The sequence below is a fragment of the Acanthaster planci genome, linkage group LG06 (assembly GCF_054643075.1).
Source record: "Acanthaster planci isolate LZ-2023a linkage group LG06, COTS_SCS, whole genome shotgun sequence".
Classification (NCBI taxonomy): domain Eukaryota; kingdom Metazoa; phylum Echinodermata; class Asteroidea; order Valvatida; family Acanthasteridae; genus Acanthaster; species Acanthaster planci.
This window is the reverse complement of record NC_141782.1, coordinates 7,649,303-7,666,422: the sequence shown is the minus strand read 5'-3', so window position 1 is coordinate 7,666,422 and position 17,120 is coordinate 7,649,303. Positions and strand designations below refer to the sequence as shown.

The following is a 17,120-nucleotide window of genomic DNA, read 5'->3' as shown; positions in this document are numbered from 1 at the left end:
TAACTTGTGTCCAGTGTGATGGTGTGATAATTGCCGCGTTGCTTTTATCCACTTGCCATCTTGCCAGAGAGCGTGGAGTGTCCCCATTAACACTTATTGAACCAGAGTGCCCGTAATATTGCCCCCTCTATCTGTTTAATTTTCTTGCCTTTTTTTCTGTTAAAAGCCCTTCCCCTTGCTCTTTAATACTTCAGCATCAAGTTTTTCCGGGGCCCCTCGGTCATGTTCAGATGAAGACACAAGGAGGAAGAACGAAGAGAACAAGAGAAGAGTGTTTGAGAGAGGGGGGGGGACAAGAGGGGAGATGGAGAAAGGAAGATGACAAGAGAAAAGTGCACGGCCGGGGATCTACCTGTAATTAACGCTTAGATCAGGCGATAGCTTATCAGCGCAGGCATGCGTCAGTTAGGGCTGAATCCGTAATGGCGATAACGTCCCCAGGTGATTTATGACAACCATCCTAGAACGGGTCATATTCTTAATTAATGCAGAGATCTCGTCAGGGGGGATAGTGTAACAGTTGGCGAGATAATGCAGATGCTACTCATGAGGCAGCGCTCAGTGGCCCAAGCCCTCAAAGCTCATCTGCATCTGTCAATGTTAATTCCATTTGAGCCCAAAATCTGACATGACCTTTTGAGCAAAAGTACAAGGCACAAAGACAGCTGACTCTTAATCAAATTATTGCTTAACATTCTAAAGACTTCACCTTCCCCCTGCCTCCTCCTCCCCACCGCTGAATTGGGTATCATGCATCATGCCGGCTGGCGTCAGAAGTACAGGCAGAAAGACCTATTATTGGCATAATCTACTCGGGCCGCTACCTGTGCGGTGGCTATTGTGATTGATAACATCTTGTACATACACACTTGTCATATCAGAAGAGTTACTTGTAGTCTACAGGTGCGTGATACAGCCCAGTACTGCTGGGAAATGAACCTCTCACAGTAATGCAATTTGTTGAACACACGGCAACTTGTAAATAGGGAATAATTCCTTTGTAGTAACCGTAAATGGAATTCTGAGTACTCGCAAGCATCGTTTTTCGTGACATCTTGACAATAAACATTGTCACTTCTACTTTGCTCGTTCATCTAACAGAATCTTTCAAATCTCTGAAGTATTCATAAGCTTCGGATGTGAATTAGGAATCTCTACCGACCATTTATTCATATCTAGTGAGGAGCATGCCCGTGAAGTGAAGAGATAGCCCTGTGCTGAATCACTGTGTGGGTTTCGGGGGGAGGGGAGACGTGACAAAATAAGACTTGAAACTATCCACCCTGAGCTGTATTCAGCGTGCACGCGAAGACTGTACAATCCAGACTAAATTTGTTGCGCGTACTTGGCATGCTCTGCATCAAACGCCCATAAACCTGCACGCCTGTGCAGTTGATGCGTACCAAAGAATTGTCAATTTGATTTCAAAACACGCCCTCTTTTGTTCCTGCTTGGAGGGGATAAAGGATAAAAGCTTGATACCTATGATACCTGTGGAATAAAGGGAAACACTCTTTATAAAAAAACCAAGTGCGGATGTTAAGGTTGTCATTGCTGAGAAAGAATAAACAAATTGCCCAACAAATACACCAACACAGAAACAAACAAAAGAACTTGTAGTAGGGTAGTGCTGATTTCAAGAGAAACATGGAGTTGTCCATAGAGTAGTGGTGTAGCTAGTATTTTACTCGTGGGGGCATAAAGGAGCACCAGCATCTTATGGGGGGCACCAGCTTTCAGTGGTGTGGTTTTTTGGGACAAGTTTTTGTTAGTCTTGTTCAATATCCATTCATCCATTTTTTCCAAGGGGGTGGGCACCGGGAATTTGTGGGGGAGAGGGGGGCACGTGTCCCCCAGGCCCCCTCCCCGCTCCACCACTGGCACAGAGAGACCAAACACTCTCTTCTCTGAACAGAGACTTCTTACATTGCATTTGAGCTCGTGAAGTTTGTGAAGTGACTGTTAGCACAGTTCTTAAAACAGCTGGCTGCATTTCCATGACTAGACAGTTATAAGTGGGCTGAAGCTACGAGCCTGCAATTGTGGAGAAGTTAGTGGCAGAAACATATCAAGGGGCCACACAATAGTGTAAATGAAAGCAATAAATGTACAGTTCAATGGGGGGTAAACAAATGCCCTGTTTTGCTTTGATTGACAGCTGGAGGCATTGATCCGTTCACATGAAGAAAAGAACGCTCAACTGACCGACCAGCTAGATCAACTGAAGAAGCATGACCTCAAAGTGGATGTGAGTATCATTCATTTTGGCAAAATACAGGAATTTGATTTTTCTAAGCAGATTCGTTTTCACATCCTGAATCCTATCAGATGAAATGAGGCTGTGGAATTATGCATATCTGCATAATGGACTCCTACAATGAGACACGTCAGTAACATGTCCCACCGATGAAAGATAATGACCTGGAAAGTATGGCGGCAATGCATTCCTCTGCTTTGGAATCAGACGCAAGAGCCAAAGTGAATTACCATCCATGCTATCAGGTCGGGTACATTGTACCATGCTCTCCCTTGAGACCAGAAAAGAAAAAGAGCGCCACCAAAAGTCCAAGACTGGAGATGGCAAGCAAGCAATCTAGCACTTCTTTCTGCAACCGTTCAAATTCTGCATTTGGGGGGGGTGCTAAGAATTTTCAGGTGGCGTACATCCATAGGAATCAACCACCCATGATATCATTTCTTTGACAAGAAAATCACACCTTACTGCTCATGGCTGCCTGCTGTGCAGTGCAGTGCTGTGCTGTGCTGATGAGATTCGGAGAAAATATTTTGAGATTATGCAGTTCAAACAGTGTCTTCATGTTTTAGTTTCATGTAGACCCTTTTACAGGGTACATTTCTACTTTTAGTAATCTGGAAAGTGTGTTCCAAAACATTCACATTTGGAAGTACATGTATTTCATATTCAAGTCTGTCATTCACACAGAAAATGTTGTGTTTTAAAGGACAGTTCTTAACAAGGTTTCCGGAATTCCCGGTCCATTAAAGCCTATTTTTGTGTGTGTGATAAGTAATCTAATAATTATAATGTGCATGTTTGCTGTTAGCCAAATCACAACTGTCAACACCATTGGAACTGTCTAGCTGTAAAGGATGACATTTGCACAAGTAATTGTTCACTTGGAGCTCATCCTAAGTGTGAACTGCATTGGACTGAACTGATATTCCCTCATGAATGAGCAGTTCTTGTTAATTGTTTAATTGCAAGATTGAGCCCGTTCAAAATTTCCTACCAACCTAGGGACTGGGATTAGTGTTGCTAGTGGTGGGAAGATTGATATTTCTTCCTCCCCCCCCTTTTTTTTTATTCATACTGTCTCCACGAGTCAGTTGACTTGTGGTAACAGACCGTGAAGGGGTGAATGTATGGAACGTCGGCTGAGCGTGTTTAAGCGAGTAACTGCCATCGTCACCAGGCCGTTGCAACTGGCCGGTCAGGCATGACTGACAGTGATTGTCACCGACACGGTTCCATACATTATTTTCCCCAGACTGTGTAGTCGGACTCCAGAATTTCTTGTTTAGCACTGGGGATCTGATGTGTCTGGTGAGATCCGGAGCAATCGCCTTGGGAAACAGATGATTTGAATATGCATGGGGTTTGGTGGCTAAATTGTGATACAAAATGGAAATAACAAACTATTTGTTGTAACCTTTTGGGGGATCAGTGCACAAAAACCTGATGACTCATTCTTACCATGGTGGTGTCAAGGTTATAATTTAAACGTGACACGAGCATTTAGGTGATATGGTATAAAATATACTACTCAGAGTCCTGGCTACCTGCTCTCACCTGTTCACAAAGAACTTACAGGTATTTAGCATCTGACTAAAGTGACAAAAGTGGTCATCTTTGTTGTCCGTGTTCAAAGAGTTCAAAGTCAACCTGTATTCCAAGATAGCCAATTGAAACTTGTATGCCTCAACAGTCATCTGGATTACTGAATATTTAAATCTGGGCGGCCCTGCCTGTGCATTTGATAACCTATGACGTACTCATCAACGGGGGATGTTGATGTAAACTGTGAAAGCCGTTTTTGGAATGTAATTACTGCGTTAAAGATATGTGTGACCAGCTCTAGAAAAACGGGTAATACGTCGCCAGATGCAGGTTATGAGTTTTTGATATGGCTGGTTTCTGTACATTAAAAGCTACAATTTGATATATGAATGACCCCTTTAGTGCACGGCGTTCGGGAGATGCAGTATATAGACATTTGTATATCCACATTTTCAGATTCAATAAAAGCACTTTTCGAGAAAAAGCTCAGAAAGTGTAGCACTTGGACACACAATGCAAAATAGAATTTCCTACTGAATGATCAATTTTTTATCTTTATTCGTCAGTATCCATGTTTGTAGTCACAAATTCTGAAAATATAAATATTCTAGAAAGTATTAAAGGAAAAAAAACACAAAATCATGTTTTGGAATGAATCTTGCCTTCTCCAAATAGAACAGGCCATTACGTATTTTGGCATTGCACAACTTATTTGTGTTACCCTTTTGTGCAGAGCGGGTCACATATCTTAGGTTATCCCAGAAAGGCTTACTTACTACATATCAAAGATATAATGGTAAGTTATTCCCAAAAATGGTTTATTTATGTAAGCTTTTCCCAGAATGGGAAAATATATCAAAGATATAATGGTAAGTTATTCCCAAAAATGGTTTATTTATGTAAGCTTTTCCCAGAATGGCTTAGAACGAGTAGCAGGTTTTCACTGTTACGACTTGTATCTCTTGAAAGTTTCTCCCTCGGCTCTTTTTTTTTTTTAAGGTTTTGAACCAGCAGCTTGACAAAACCATTGCCCAGGTTTTGGAACTAAAGACAGCAAATGAGCGCCTGACCACAGAGAACACCCGCCTGGCCAGCGAGAACATTGGCCTGAAGGTTGATGCCAACAAGCTCCAGGACTGCCAGGCCCGTCAGGAGCAGTTGACTCTTGAGCTGGGTGAGGCCCAGCAGAAGATCAAGGAGTTCACATTTAAGATAACCCAGCTTGAGACAGAGCTGGCTTCCGCGAAGGAGTCTGAGGCAGCAAGGAGCTCGGGGGAGGAAAAGCTGTGGAAGCAGATCCACAAGTTGAACAAGGAGGTGACCGGGTATCAGAAGCTGATCTCTGAGCAGCATCAGATGGAGAGAGGTCTACGGGAGGAGCTGGACGAGATGATAATGCAGCTGGAAGGGGAGCTCTCTGAGAGGGACAGGATGCTGGCCTTGATTGAGAGGCTCCAGGAGGAGCTGCGGAAGAGAGACGACAACATCAGGGGTGAAGCGGCCCGGAAGCCGGGGGAGAAAACAGAGGGGATGAAATTCAGGGAGTTTGTGCACCTCAAGCGGGAGGTGAACCAGCTGCGGGAGGAGAATGACGAACTGCGATCAGCTGACAAGTCCAAGCCCCTGGCCCTGCCGAGCCTGAAGGTGGCATCCCCTGGAGGAGACAGCAACATGGAGAGGAGGAGTAGAGGAAACAGGCACAGTGCAACATCTTCCAAGTCCACCATCCTCAGCATAGCAAACATCAGGTAGCAGAGTCTGTGTTCGCTGCATTTTTGCTGAAGCAAGATCCTATACATTTACCAAGTTGGGGAACGTGATGTGACAACTATGACTACAGTGCGTAAAAATGGTGGTTGCATGGTACCTGAACTGGCCACACATTAATACAGTGTACTTTTTCACTGGGCAGCGGACATTGTAGGCTGTAGAAGTAGCTCAAACTTTGGCTTCTTTACTTTTTGCTTTGCTGCAAAAGATGGAGAAAGTTTCAGCAACTTGTTCCATCATTTTGAATCCGTGTGCTTTTGTGCATGGTTTTGTGTTTCTCATCAGAATCACCATCTATATTTCTTTACCTGTTTACATGTACTTGCAATGCACATGACCGCACCATTGACTTGAAATATGCATATTTTCCAATTCCTTAACACTGATAACAATGTGGAATTTTTAGAGGTCCCAAAAAAAATTGACCCTGCTTTGTTTTTTTTATGAAACAAACCTGATAATTGGGATCTTCTTGTTTTATAGGCAAACGCTATTAAGGTCGTAAACACAGTACCCATATGGAAGAGATTAGCACAGCCTGTGTCTCTTGCAATTTGCAGATGTGATGCCGTAGCACATGTGCTGCATGGAGAAAGCTAATTTGGGGATCTCGGCATAATTGTACGTAATATCCTAATCAATCTAACGCATACTAGGTCAGGCAATCTACAGACAGACAGGTCCCAGATCACACCGTTGACTGGAATAATCCGCCCGTTAGAGCAAGACAAAGACCCCAGGATGATTTTCAATTAGCACGGGTTCCATTAACCTTTCGGCTACCGCACCCGAGACGGCCTTCTCCTCACTCTTCTCGTTCCCTCTCAACTACCAACTCTCCCCCTTTCCCCCTTCCTTCCCTTCCTCGCTGTATCTTAATGTTGTCATTTGTCGCATGAACACGGTCATGCTCGGGCATCAAATCACACTCTGTGCAAATAACACTACATATAATATGTGCATCACATATCGCTAGTAATTGTCTAAATGGCTCTGTCCTAATTCCGGAATGTAGGTTATTTTATGCGGACGCAGGAATCGCCTGATGTATTAATGCAATTAAGGGGTTCGATGGTACCGTCATACGGCACCGTGTAAACTTTGCAGGAGAGAGAGAGACCAGGAGAACGAGCAGGGAAAAAAAAAAGAAAAGAAAAGAAGGAAAAATATGACCGATGTAAGAGATGAACCGCATCTCATCGCATGCTGATGAAGCCAGGACTCCCCGTGTTTGTGTATGGAAAAAACCTGAGAGGTTGGAATGAGAAATGGAGAGGCAGGAGAGAGGCAGAAGAGGGCGAGGGATAGAGTTTCATAAGGAAGTCAAGATATTTCCTGCCGAATATTACATCTGCGAGTGTGTCTTGGTATCTGCGTCCACGCGTACATGTGTGTGTATGGATGTGTGAGCTGGCACGTCTTAATTTATGACATATTGAAAGATCATGGGCCTCCTGAATAACCCGAATATTATATTGATTGATGTGACATGTATGCTGATGTCTTTTCGGTTTTTCGTCCTCTCCGGGCCGGCACACCGTGCATGCCAACGGTTTGAACTAACACGGCCAAGTCACACTTTTTTTGTCCGAGTTTATCCAATTTCCTTCTCAATCTTGGAAGTAGGTTAAGTATCAATAACAGATACTTGGAAGTATGAGCACGCATGACCCCGACAGGCTGTGACGGATCTTACCTTGCAATACTAATAAACCTGGGTAAATGTTGGCTTACCTGACAGGAGGAATCTTTGAATGATTTCACAAAAAGAAAGAGTCAGACGGAAGGAAAAAAAAAAAAAGAAACCAAAGGGTCTGCCTGAACTCCAAGACAGCTCTGAAATTTCAAAAGGATCTGTACAACATGCCTCCTTTAATTAAATTACCCTGCAAAACTTCCCAGAACAAGGTGAGGTAAGAAATAAACACAGTTGAGAAGCAATCGAGGAAAGGAGAGTGAGAATTTCTGGATGGGGCAAAGCGACCAGTAAGCTTTTTAAGAACGTCAGACAAGTAAGCAAGTTTAAACCTTGACCGCAGTGTTTTGTTTTGACTGAAACAGGAATTTGTTCTCCAAAATTTAAACGAGAAGATTACTTGCCTTTTAAGTTTTTAAACTGAAAAATTGTGTTTGAATTATGTTCATGAACCTGTAAATGTCACATTGAAAGACTACTGGATTCATTTCCTAGTGTAAAGAAGCTAGCATATCGGCAAGTTGTGTCAATGACTTGAGAGGTAAACTTGTAAATGTTTTAGCACCATCTGCAAATGACACGCATGCATAATATCAAGCTGTTTCACTGCATTTCCAAACATGCCAGCTAGACGTGAGGCTGTGAAAAGGTTATCTACGTCAGGCCTCTTGAGGCTCGGAAGAGATGTTGTTGAATTTATAAGTAGTATTAAAAAAAAAAATATTGGCAAAAATAACATAAAATCTAAGGGGCGGATTGGATTAGAATTTCACAGTTCAGTTAATGACGGGAAGGCTGAGACCTGTGTGGTGTCACACCTCTCAGCAAAGACCAATAAACGGTGACAGGTCCTGGCAAATTGGATTACGCGGCAAAACAGGATGGAGTAGGCTAAGTAAGTCTTGTTTAGCCAATTAGACTTGGTGGGGCATTTAACTGTGCCCCCCCCCCCAATTTAGAGATCTGGTTTATATGTAACATTAGCTCTTATCCATTGTTTGGTGTTTGACAAAAGTCCACACAAAGACTCAGAATATTGATAAACTGGTATTGACTTCCTGAGGTTTTGCATGGATATTTTGTTCTATTTTGTGAGTGTTTTTTGTTTTGGTCTCGTTTTGGGGGAGAGGTTGTTTTGATTAGTTTTTGGTTTTGTTTTTGGATCATGTGATGCAAACTTTGTACTTTAGATCTTCACAAATCAACAAAATGGAAGTTGTTTAAATGTTAGATTTTTCACATTTTAAAGATGCTGTTGAACATATTAAGGTTTGGCAGCTGAAAGTTGTGCTGAGATATGAAGAAGATAAGGTCAGTTTAACTGTAGATGATATGAAAACCTAGATTCAGTCAAACAGCCAGAATGCCCTTTGAAAGATGTTTCAAAATTGAAAAGGAGGGTAAAGTTTGAGAGGTTAATAACAATAGGGGAAGAGAAAATTAGGGATTTCCCCAGTCGACATCCCCCCCCGCTACACTTGGATTTCATCGATCACCAACAAGAAAAACCTTTTTTGAGTTTTGCATTGGATTCCTCCAAAGCTATGGATGCCCTCAACATGCAGGCAGTGAGTTAGGGACAAATGTCGGTTGGATCTACCCATGCATTGATCCGAGAGGCCAGAAACCAGATCAAGTTCATGACCTACACGGGCTGAGGAGGAGCCAGGAACTGTCCGCGTCAACGACCCACCTGGGCCGGGGAAAAGAGACAAGGACCTCTTGCAGTGACAGGTGGATGGGCCAAGGTGCCATTCGAGATGCTTTGCCGCGGCACCTTCACCAGTGCCATTTCTCTAACGGTACTCCTCAGTACACTCTTGCCGAGGAGCTGTTATCACTGGATGAGGTCGATTTTTGATTTGCCTAATAGAGGTTAAGCCCATTTACCATGGTTATACAAATTGTAGTCCATGAATTTCAATAATGGTGAATTTTAAAAACTCAATTTCGATTTAAAGAGTAACAAAGTTCAGCAAAGGAAGACTATTTTACACAGGGATTTGAAACCAGAGTCGTCAACTTTCTGATGATCTAATGTAGTTTTTCTTTTTTTGGGGGGGTATCATTTTTAACTAACTTGTCTTTTTTTTTCAACAAATTTATCACAATGGATGATATTTTTGAAAGTCCAAGGCAGTTTGTTGTGGTCTTAAGGTAGGAAAATGCAGAAATTCCAAGTTCACGCTTGAAGTTAATGTGAGCTGTTGCAGATTGAATTTTCCAGCAAATCTTGCAAGTCACTAGGAAATGGTTTTGTTTGTGATTTTCTTTCACCTGGTTGGATAGCTCCTCTTGGCTTGGCAGCCCCGCCTGAGCACTTGAAACATTTTGTATCTCCCAATGACCCATTGCTGTGCGTGCAGTGCAGTCACCACACAAGCTGGCAAATTAACGGTAGCCCACTGCCCACGATTAACAGCACTCTGATCAGCCTGTTGTCTCCGTCATTTTTTCCTTATCGCTAAGTACCATCACAGGGGGATGAGTTTAGATACCTCGCCTCTCACAATCAGACACTTAGGCAAAGGTCACCGTCACTATTGCAATGAACTTAAAGAACAACCGAACCCTATCCCGAACCAACCATCTTACCTTCGCATCAATCTAACGCCTAATCCCCTGCCAAGGGTTTCTCGCAGTAAGCGTTTCTCTTCCTCTCTTTTTCCCCCTCCTCATTTAATGAACATCTTGGAGATCTTAACACATCTCCCCACACAATCTCCTTTCCCCCCCTCCCGTCTCCCTCTCTCTCTCTCCCCCTCTTTCTGTCTTTAGCCCTCTACCTGTCCATTAATGTGGCAAGCTCTTTAAGCTGTATGCAAATAAGCGGGGCCCAGGCAGGTGATAGCAATCGCTGAGAGTTGAGCCCCTAAAGTACAGTGCGTCATTGCAGATGGAAGAGAGGAGATGGAAGGAACAAATAGAAGAAATAAAAAAATCTAGCCCCCCCCCTTCCTTTTTTTTGATACAGGATTCCTGCAAGCTTACAACTAAATATCGATGAAATCGAAGACGATCTCGTTAGCTGTGCCCCAAATCAGCTGCCTGTAGATTACCTAGTCTGTACACTTATATTGTATACTCCTCTTTGCTTTACTGGGAAATTGATTTGCAAAAAATAGAAAAAATAATTGATTAAAAACATTTTAAAAAGAGGAGTTAAAATTCAGCTCTTGAAGCTGCAGAAATCTTCTAATAAGGGTTTGGATGTGAAAATCCCTTCATAAAATATTTTGTCCATCATGTTAAGTACATTACTTCAAGTTTCCTCGATTCTGCGCCATTCTGTTCTTTCTTTTTGAATATAAATTTAACTGTTTCTGAGATACTTTATCACAAAAATCAAATTATTTTAGTGAACTGCTATCCAAATAATTGGTGTGAATTTTTATAATGCAATAAATTCAGTTGCATTTTGTAATACATGTAGGTTAGTTGTACCCAGCATGACTACAGCTTCACAGAAGTGCAACGGCGATGAGTAATGATTGGTTCTTGAGAGTTTCTTGAACCATCGAATAGGGTGGGGAGGGGATGTACTTCAAAGATTGAACACAGCTGAAACTTGCCCAAAAGCTAACTGTGACCTGCTAAACAGAAGGATCAGGGGGATGCGAATGTAGCAGAAAATGTACCCTGGTGCCCGGGAACGTCAAAGAAAAATAAAAATAGTCAGCTCCGAGCAGACCTCGGCATTTAACTTCGGCGGGTTCACAAGAGCATGAAATGCGGGTACCGTATACATGATGAACCATCCACTTGGCAGCAGGGTCTTGCATTGAAGCATTAATGCAGGATTGTCTCATTGGAGATGTGCTGTATTTGATTGGGGTTCAAACCGTTCAACCCGCTGAAAATCCATGGAATTTAAATAATTTTCCCCCATCCCACATGCATCCAGGGTGGGGACTTTTGTGTCTGAAGCTATGAACATTATTCATAATTCAAGTACAACTTCATAAAAGAGGGCTGCAGATGCCTCAGAAGGGGTGCTAATCACGCCAATCAGGTTTGGGTCACCTGTGTGGAAGGGAACGGCATCGAGTCAAGTATTGACTTAAAGGCTCCAATCGTACAAAGAGTAACCTGTTGGAGCAATTAGCGGTGTTGTTAATGGTACACAGGCTTTCTTTGCTATTTTGATAACTCATTGAAAAGACAATGAAATAAACTACATTTGGCATGTAGTTGGTTCACCAGAAGCGATTGAGCTTTGACTGAAACAGGGAGGGAGGGGAATATGGAATGGCTGTCAAATAATTTCTAGCTACCGCGTGCACTCACAGTTGATGCATAAAGAAGAAATATATACAATTGAACTGACAAGAAAATGGGGGGGGGGTTGCCAGTTCATCTGATTTTGATTTATCGTTGGAGGTTTGAAAAGCAAATGCTGAAGTCAGGTTTTTCTCTGTATGGACAGATCAAACGTGTCGTAAAATGTTGAAACTGCAACGGTGGTGTTGATGTTGCCTTCAGTGGCAAGGTTCAAATGAAGTATCAGACTTCCCATCACAAAAGTGCCAAATGAAGAGATTTTCAAAAACTGAAATACACATTCATTATCACCCTTGTTCCTTTGATAATTGATTCTGATGTAGACCACTTTCAAACAAGTTCCATTCCAAGATGGACAGGTATCTGATATCAAGGGGAGGCAACCTCAGCGAGGATACAGATTTCCTTTCTATCTGTCTGACCAGTTATTGTTGTTATAGATATTGTTGTTATTGTTAGTTGTTTATAGATTTCCGGGGTAGAAATTTAAAACCATTTCCTCCCCTAAAATGGCATATGTAACAAAACATTCTCTCATTACTCTCTGGTCTCTGTATGTACTAACAAATACAGCTACGTGCCCCTCTCCACCCAAAAAATCTTGGATGTCATTATCTCAGTTCTACCCCTCCCAATCTGCTCTTCTAGAAAACTGAAATGCTGCCCTCTTGGGAGTTATGTGTCCCCTTTGTACCTGTCTCTGTTGGTATATTGTGCTGTTTCACATCATGTTGGGCAGGAATAGGATTTGAGTGAAGCTGCATAAATCTTGGATTTATTTTGTGCGATTCTGATTTTTACAACCCAGAAGTAAGACTTTGAGTGATTTTATAATAACCAAATTTCCATTACTTTGTTCCTTCTCATCAGGCAGCTGCTAGGTGGTTTGAGATATCTATGTCATTTTGAGCAGGAATGTCTTTTTATTCTGTGTCCTAGTACAGTCAAATTTTTAAATTACCTTGATTGTCCAAACAGCCCAAGGACAACTTGTAGTTTTGTTCATCCCGGGTCATTTCAAAGTAAATCCAATGTCGAAATCGAATGGAAACAGCCTAATCTAACAAATTAAAAAGCCAAACCCAAGAAAACAACTACTGTCCACACCCAGTGAGCTTGAGCAGCTCACAATGATACCATCACAGCCTAAACTCTAGATACAAACAAAGGCAATCTAGTGATAACAAATTCAATTAAGAATCACTGATTAAAATGGAAGAAGGTAGAAATAAGAAAACCCAATGTAAAGCACTCCCAAGCAGCCCAGTTCAGCCCAGTCTTTGCCACTCTAGCATTTCCCAACCCAACCAAGCCCAACCCAACCTAATGCTACCCAACCCAGGTTCTTTTCTTGTAGCTGATCAGTTCAGCTTAGCTAAGTACAGCCCTTGCCAATCCTCCCCCGTCCTCCCCAACCCAGCCGAACCCGCTTTGTCCTGTCCTATCAAGCCTCATCCATTCCCAGCCCTGCCTTCTGGCACCCTGCCTTACCTAGTATGCTTTGCCCAGCCCTACGTAGCTGAACCAAACCCAGCCCTACCTCCAACATGCTCTACCCTGCCATAATCTTCCTTGCCCCACCTTGCCCTGTCCCACTCCACCTAGCCCTGTGTGCTCTGACCTGCCCTACCCAACCTTCACAGCCCTTCCAAGCCCCACTCCCTTCACAGACTCTTCACAGATCCCTGGTTAAGCCAGGACTGATGAATCAGCGGCCTTGTTATCCCCAGCCATCCATTTGCATATGTTATACACACTCATCATTCCTCCCCCATCCTACAGTGATACCTCCTATCCTGTATACCCTCCGGCTCAACCCTATTATTTCACCTGTTCCAGCGAGAAGGATTTCCAAGCCATTCTATTGTTGAATGGCCAAACAGCTCCACTGCACGAAGCTCAAGATCCTTCCATCGCCACTTTACATCTTCTTGCTTCAACCTGAATGTATCTTAATATCTCTTTAACCTGAATGCATTATTTTTTTCAAAACGATTGTGTGAATTCCTAATGCAAGTTGCAATCCTAGAGATCGGAATTGATCAGAAAATCGGACAAAGTGCATATGAACAGAGTGATAGAGTCAGCTTCCACTTCCATACCTCATCAGGATCCATGCAATTTCAAACGAAAAGCAGTCCACACTTTGCCCTGTTGACATTTTCTGGTAAGTATCATAAAGCATGATAACCAAATTAACCAAACACATGCATAAAAAATATTGATGCTGGTCGGATAATTAACAAGCCATGCAATGTGAATATCTCTGTTGTTGCAAACTGTGTTTGAAGCAAACTGTTTTTTTTGCTTTTTTATTATTCTTTATTGATTCACTTTAATACAGGCTTGTAGTTTTTGTTAACAGAAAATAGACTTCATTCTTAACCTGCACACAATGTCAGAGCTTGACTGCTTACCGCATTATGCATGGATAATCACCACTTGGTTATTACATCACTAGCAAAGAAATTCTCCTCCAAACCAGTGAACAAAGTAAGTCGAGTTACGCAGTTGAAAAAGCAAAAAGCCCTTGTCAACCCATGGAACAAACATGGAAAGTGCAGACTCTCCTGCTGTGATAAGTGAAGATTCTTTGCTTTGAGAGCCATCAAATTGGAATCAGACTGGGCCAAAGTGCCTATGACCATGAGCCTAGTTTCTAAAGATCTTACTGTTTGTCTTATTGCTGACCCAGCAGAAAATAAAGCTCAGCAAAAATGTTTAGCGAATCTCAGCCACTGTGAACCCTTTGCAAGCAATATACACGTACATTACTCTGCATTTGGCTTGACAGGTGAAAATGTGCCGAGCTGATCCAAGAAAATGGCTCCCTTCTCTACTGGTGCAACTAGCTATACCTTGGTCTAGATGTACATGTACTTTTACACAGTCCTATATCCCTGCTGTTGTAGGTGCAAGGGATTATGGGAGGTTATTCAAATGTCATCATTTGCATGTTAACTCCTGACCAATGGGAAAAGTAGATTTGCCCTCTTCGTGTTTGCTTGTTTGTACAGTATCAATCATCTGTAATTCTACTTCTACGAAAAGTTAGATCGAAGAGGATGATTACAAGAAGACTGAAAAAAAGGCAGCTCCAACTTCACTGAACTCTGTGTGTCACTTGGATATCTAAAATTCTATATCGCATCATCAATAACCATCAATAAATATTTGAAATATTAAAACAATCACTTGTGGCCTATTTTGTGGACATTTTCTACAATAAACAAGTGCATTTATTTTCATGAAAACTCGGACACTGCATTTTTTCCAACTTGATTGATATTGGAATCTTGGTTATGGATGTCTGGTCTTTGCAAGTGTGAGGCTTGAATGCCACCCAAGAAGTGGCCCGGCCGATTGTTTGGAGAGACTTCGAAGTACATGATGCATTTGAACACTGTCCCACTTTGTTTTTAAAACAAATAAATTTTGCTGCGCTGAGTGGAATCTTTATCTTCATCTCACATCACAATTTCAGTACCTGTCCCCTCTGCTCCAAAGAAAAGCCATCAGCCTGGATAAGTCAGAATTAGACAACTGATTCCCAAGTCAGCCTGGTGGCATGCAATCACCTCTCTGGATACACTTCCCCAATCAGTTGGGGATCAACTGAAGGACGGGGAAGGGGGGTGCAGGGCAGGGACAAAGTTTGTGATTTGAGGCAGCCAATAAAACTGGTGCATCATGCATGCATGTGGAGTACATGTTCACTCGTACCGGCATGTAATCCCAAGCCCGTGACAGTAAATTAGCCACCCAGTGCCCGCTGCCAATTTAGACAAATCGTAACGCTTTGTTACGGCCAGCCCACATAAGTACACATCTCGTGTTCTTAAGCGATTGCCTGATTTGTTTCTGACCCGTTAAAGAAGATGCGATTGGATTCGGGAATGCTGTCACTGGGTCCATAATCCCTCTACACCAGTTAACCTTGGTCATGAAGACCTGCATAACTTGATTCTCAAGACTGAAATACAATTATGCAGTCCTGTCATATACATGTACATATGTTTGTTTGTTCTGTTGGATGACATACAAAGCAAGTGTGGTGTGTACAACAGGCTCAACTTACTTGGAACTCAGTGTCTCCAAATATTCAGGATGTTTAAGCGCGGTCACACTGCTCTCAGTAAATTTCATATTACAAATTAACCCTACACAAAGTTGGCATCCAATGGGTTATTAGTGTATCCAGGGAGCTGATGTTTTCTCCGATAATATCTTCATGCCTGGATTTATTTTGAGTATAAAAGGGAGAAAGAAGAAGTCATTATGGGTGCAAATAGTGATAGCTGTTCATGTAACTAAATTAGCCTCTGGAATTTCTTTTTCATCAGAAGGTGATATTATTTTGTTAAAAACAGTTGGTAGTCTCCAAAGGTAATTCTGAGTGAGAGACTTGTCAACAAGATCTGTACAGTGGAAACCTGTAAGGAAGCCGTGAGCTCTTTCATGTCCTTCACAAATGCCAAGGTGGGAAAAGAGTACATGTACAATACTGACCAACATAAGACCACTGGACTCTTCCCAATGCACAACATTGCTACAGTCCTTTTTAGGGATAAATTTCCTAAGTCCCTAGAAAACAAAAAGAAAGGAATATTTCAGTCATGTTTTTCCATTTCAGAGTTATTGGTAAATACCTAGGCTTAAATCAGACAGATTTGTTTGAAATGCTAACATAATGTTCGTACAAGTAATGTTGAAAGACTGACAAGAATTGCCACTGCAGCTATATATTTACAAAAATAATAAAACTCATTTACAATAATTAATGTCGGTAATTAAAAATATTGATGATCGATACTTCAAAAGTAATTAAGCCATTTTTGCAGATAAGCAAGAAACAAGTACATTGTTGAGAGCAAGTTGGCAGTTATTAAGTACATTTTGAGAAAGACCGGAATCCTTTTTAGGCATCTCATTAATATTCATCATTTGGAATGTGATTGAAAGAGGATGACTAAGTTTTTTTTTTTATAATATGTAATTGCAGCAAATTCTTTTGGAATGGGACACCTATGAATGCCGGATTTGGGACATTTTTTTGTGAATTGACGAAAGTATCTGGGATTTCTTGGAAGGGAATAAGCAGATATGTTTATTTAAAAAAATCTAAATGCAAGGGATTTGTAGCTTTTTCACCCATTTAACACCCATATTTTGTTATAAAGTATTTCCTTGGAAGGTGGGGAAAGTGAAAGAAATTACATTCCCCACTGTCATATACTGTAGAAGACAACAGCGATGCAATATGATGCTTGTTTGAAGTGTAGACTCCAAAATATAACAACGGCAGTTACAAGGTTAAAATTAAAATCCCAATAAACGGTCAAAGCGCTCCTGTATGGGTCCTTGCTCTATGATCATATCCTTCAGCTATGAACCATCTTGGCTCACTGAAGCATGTAACGTGCGACGTCTTTATCGATGTGCCATCCCCAACGGTGCGACCACCTATTAAGTCCAATCGCTACAACTACCAAATGTGGCGTAATATACTTCCTCCCTCGTACGTAAAGCCACCACCCATGATGAAACAGCAAATTGCTGCCATGGCGATTCGAG

General features: G+C 41.9%; 2 protein-coding genes across 3 annotated transcripts in view; one reads left to right on the top strand and one right to left on the bottom strand.

Annotated features, from left to right (window-relative positions):
• The window catches only part of LOC110980013 (uncharacterized), a 42,632-nt gene extending 34,305 nt beyond the window's left edge, over window positions 1–8,327 (top strand). Inside the window, exons 4-5 of the mRNA XM_022236272.2 lie at window positions 2,159–2,248; window positions 4,799–8,327. Coding sequence (XP_022091964.2) covers window positions 2,159–2,248; window positions 4,799–5,551 — 843 coding nt within the window. The 3' untranslated portion in view covers window positions 5,552–8,327. The remainder of the gene's footprint in view (window positions 1–2,158; window positions 2,249–4,798) is intronic.
• Window positions 1–17,120, bottom strand: part of LOC110979990 (thiamine-triphosphatase-like) — a 57,280-nt gene that overhangs the window by 12,309 nt on the left and 27,851 nt on the right. The window lies entirely within an intron of this gene.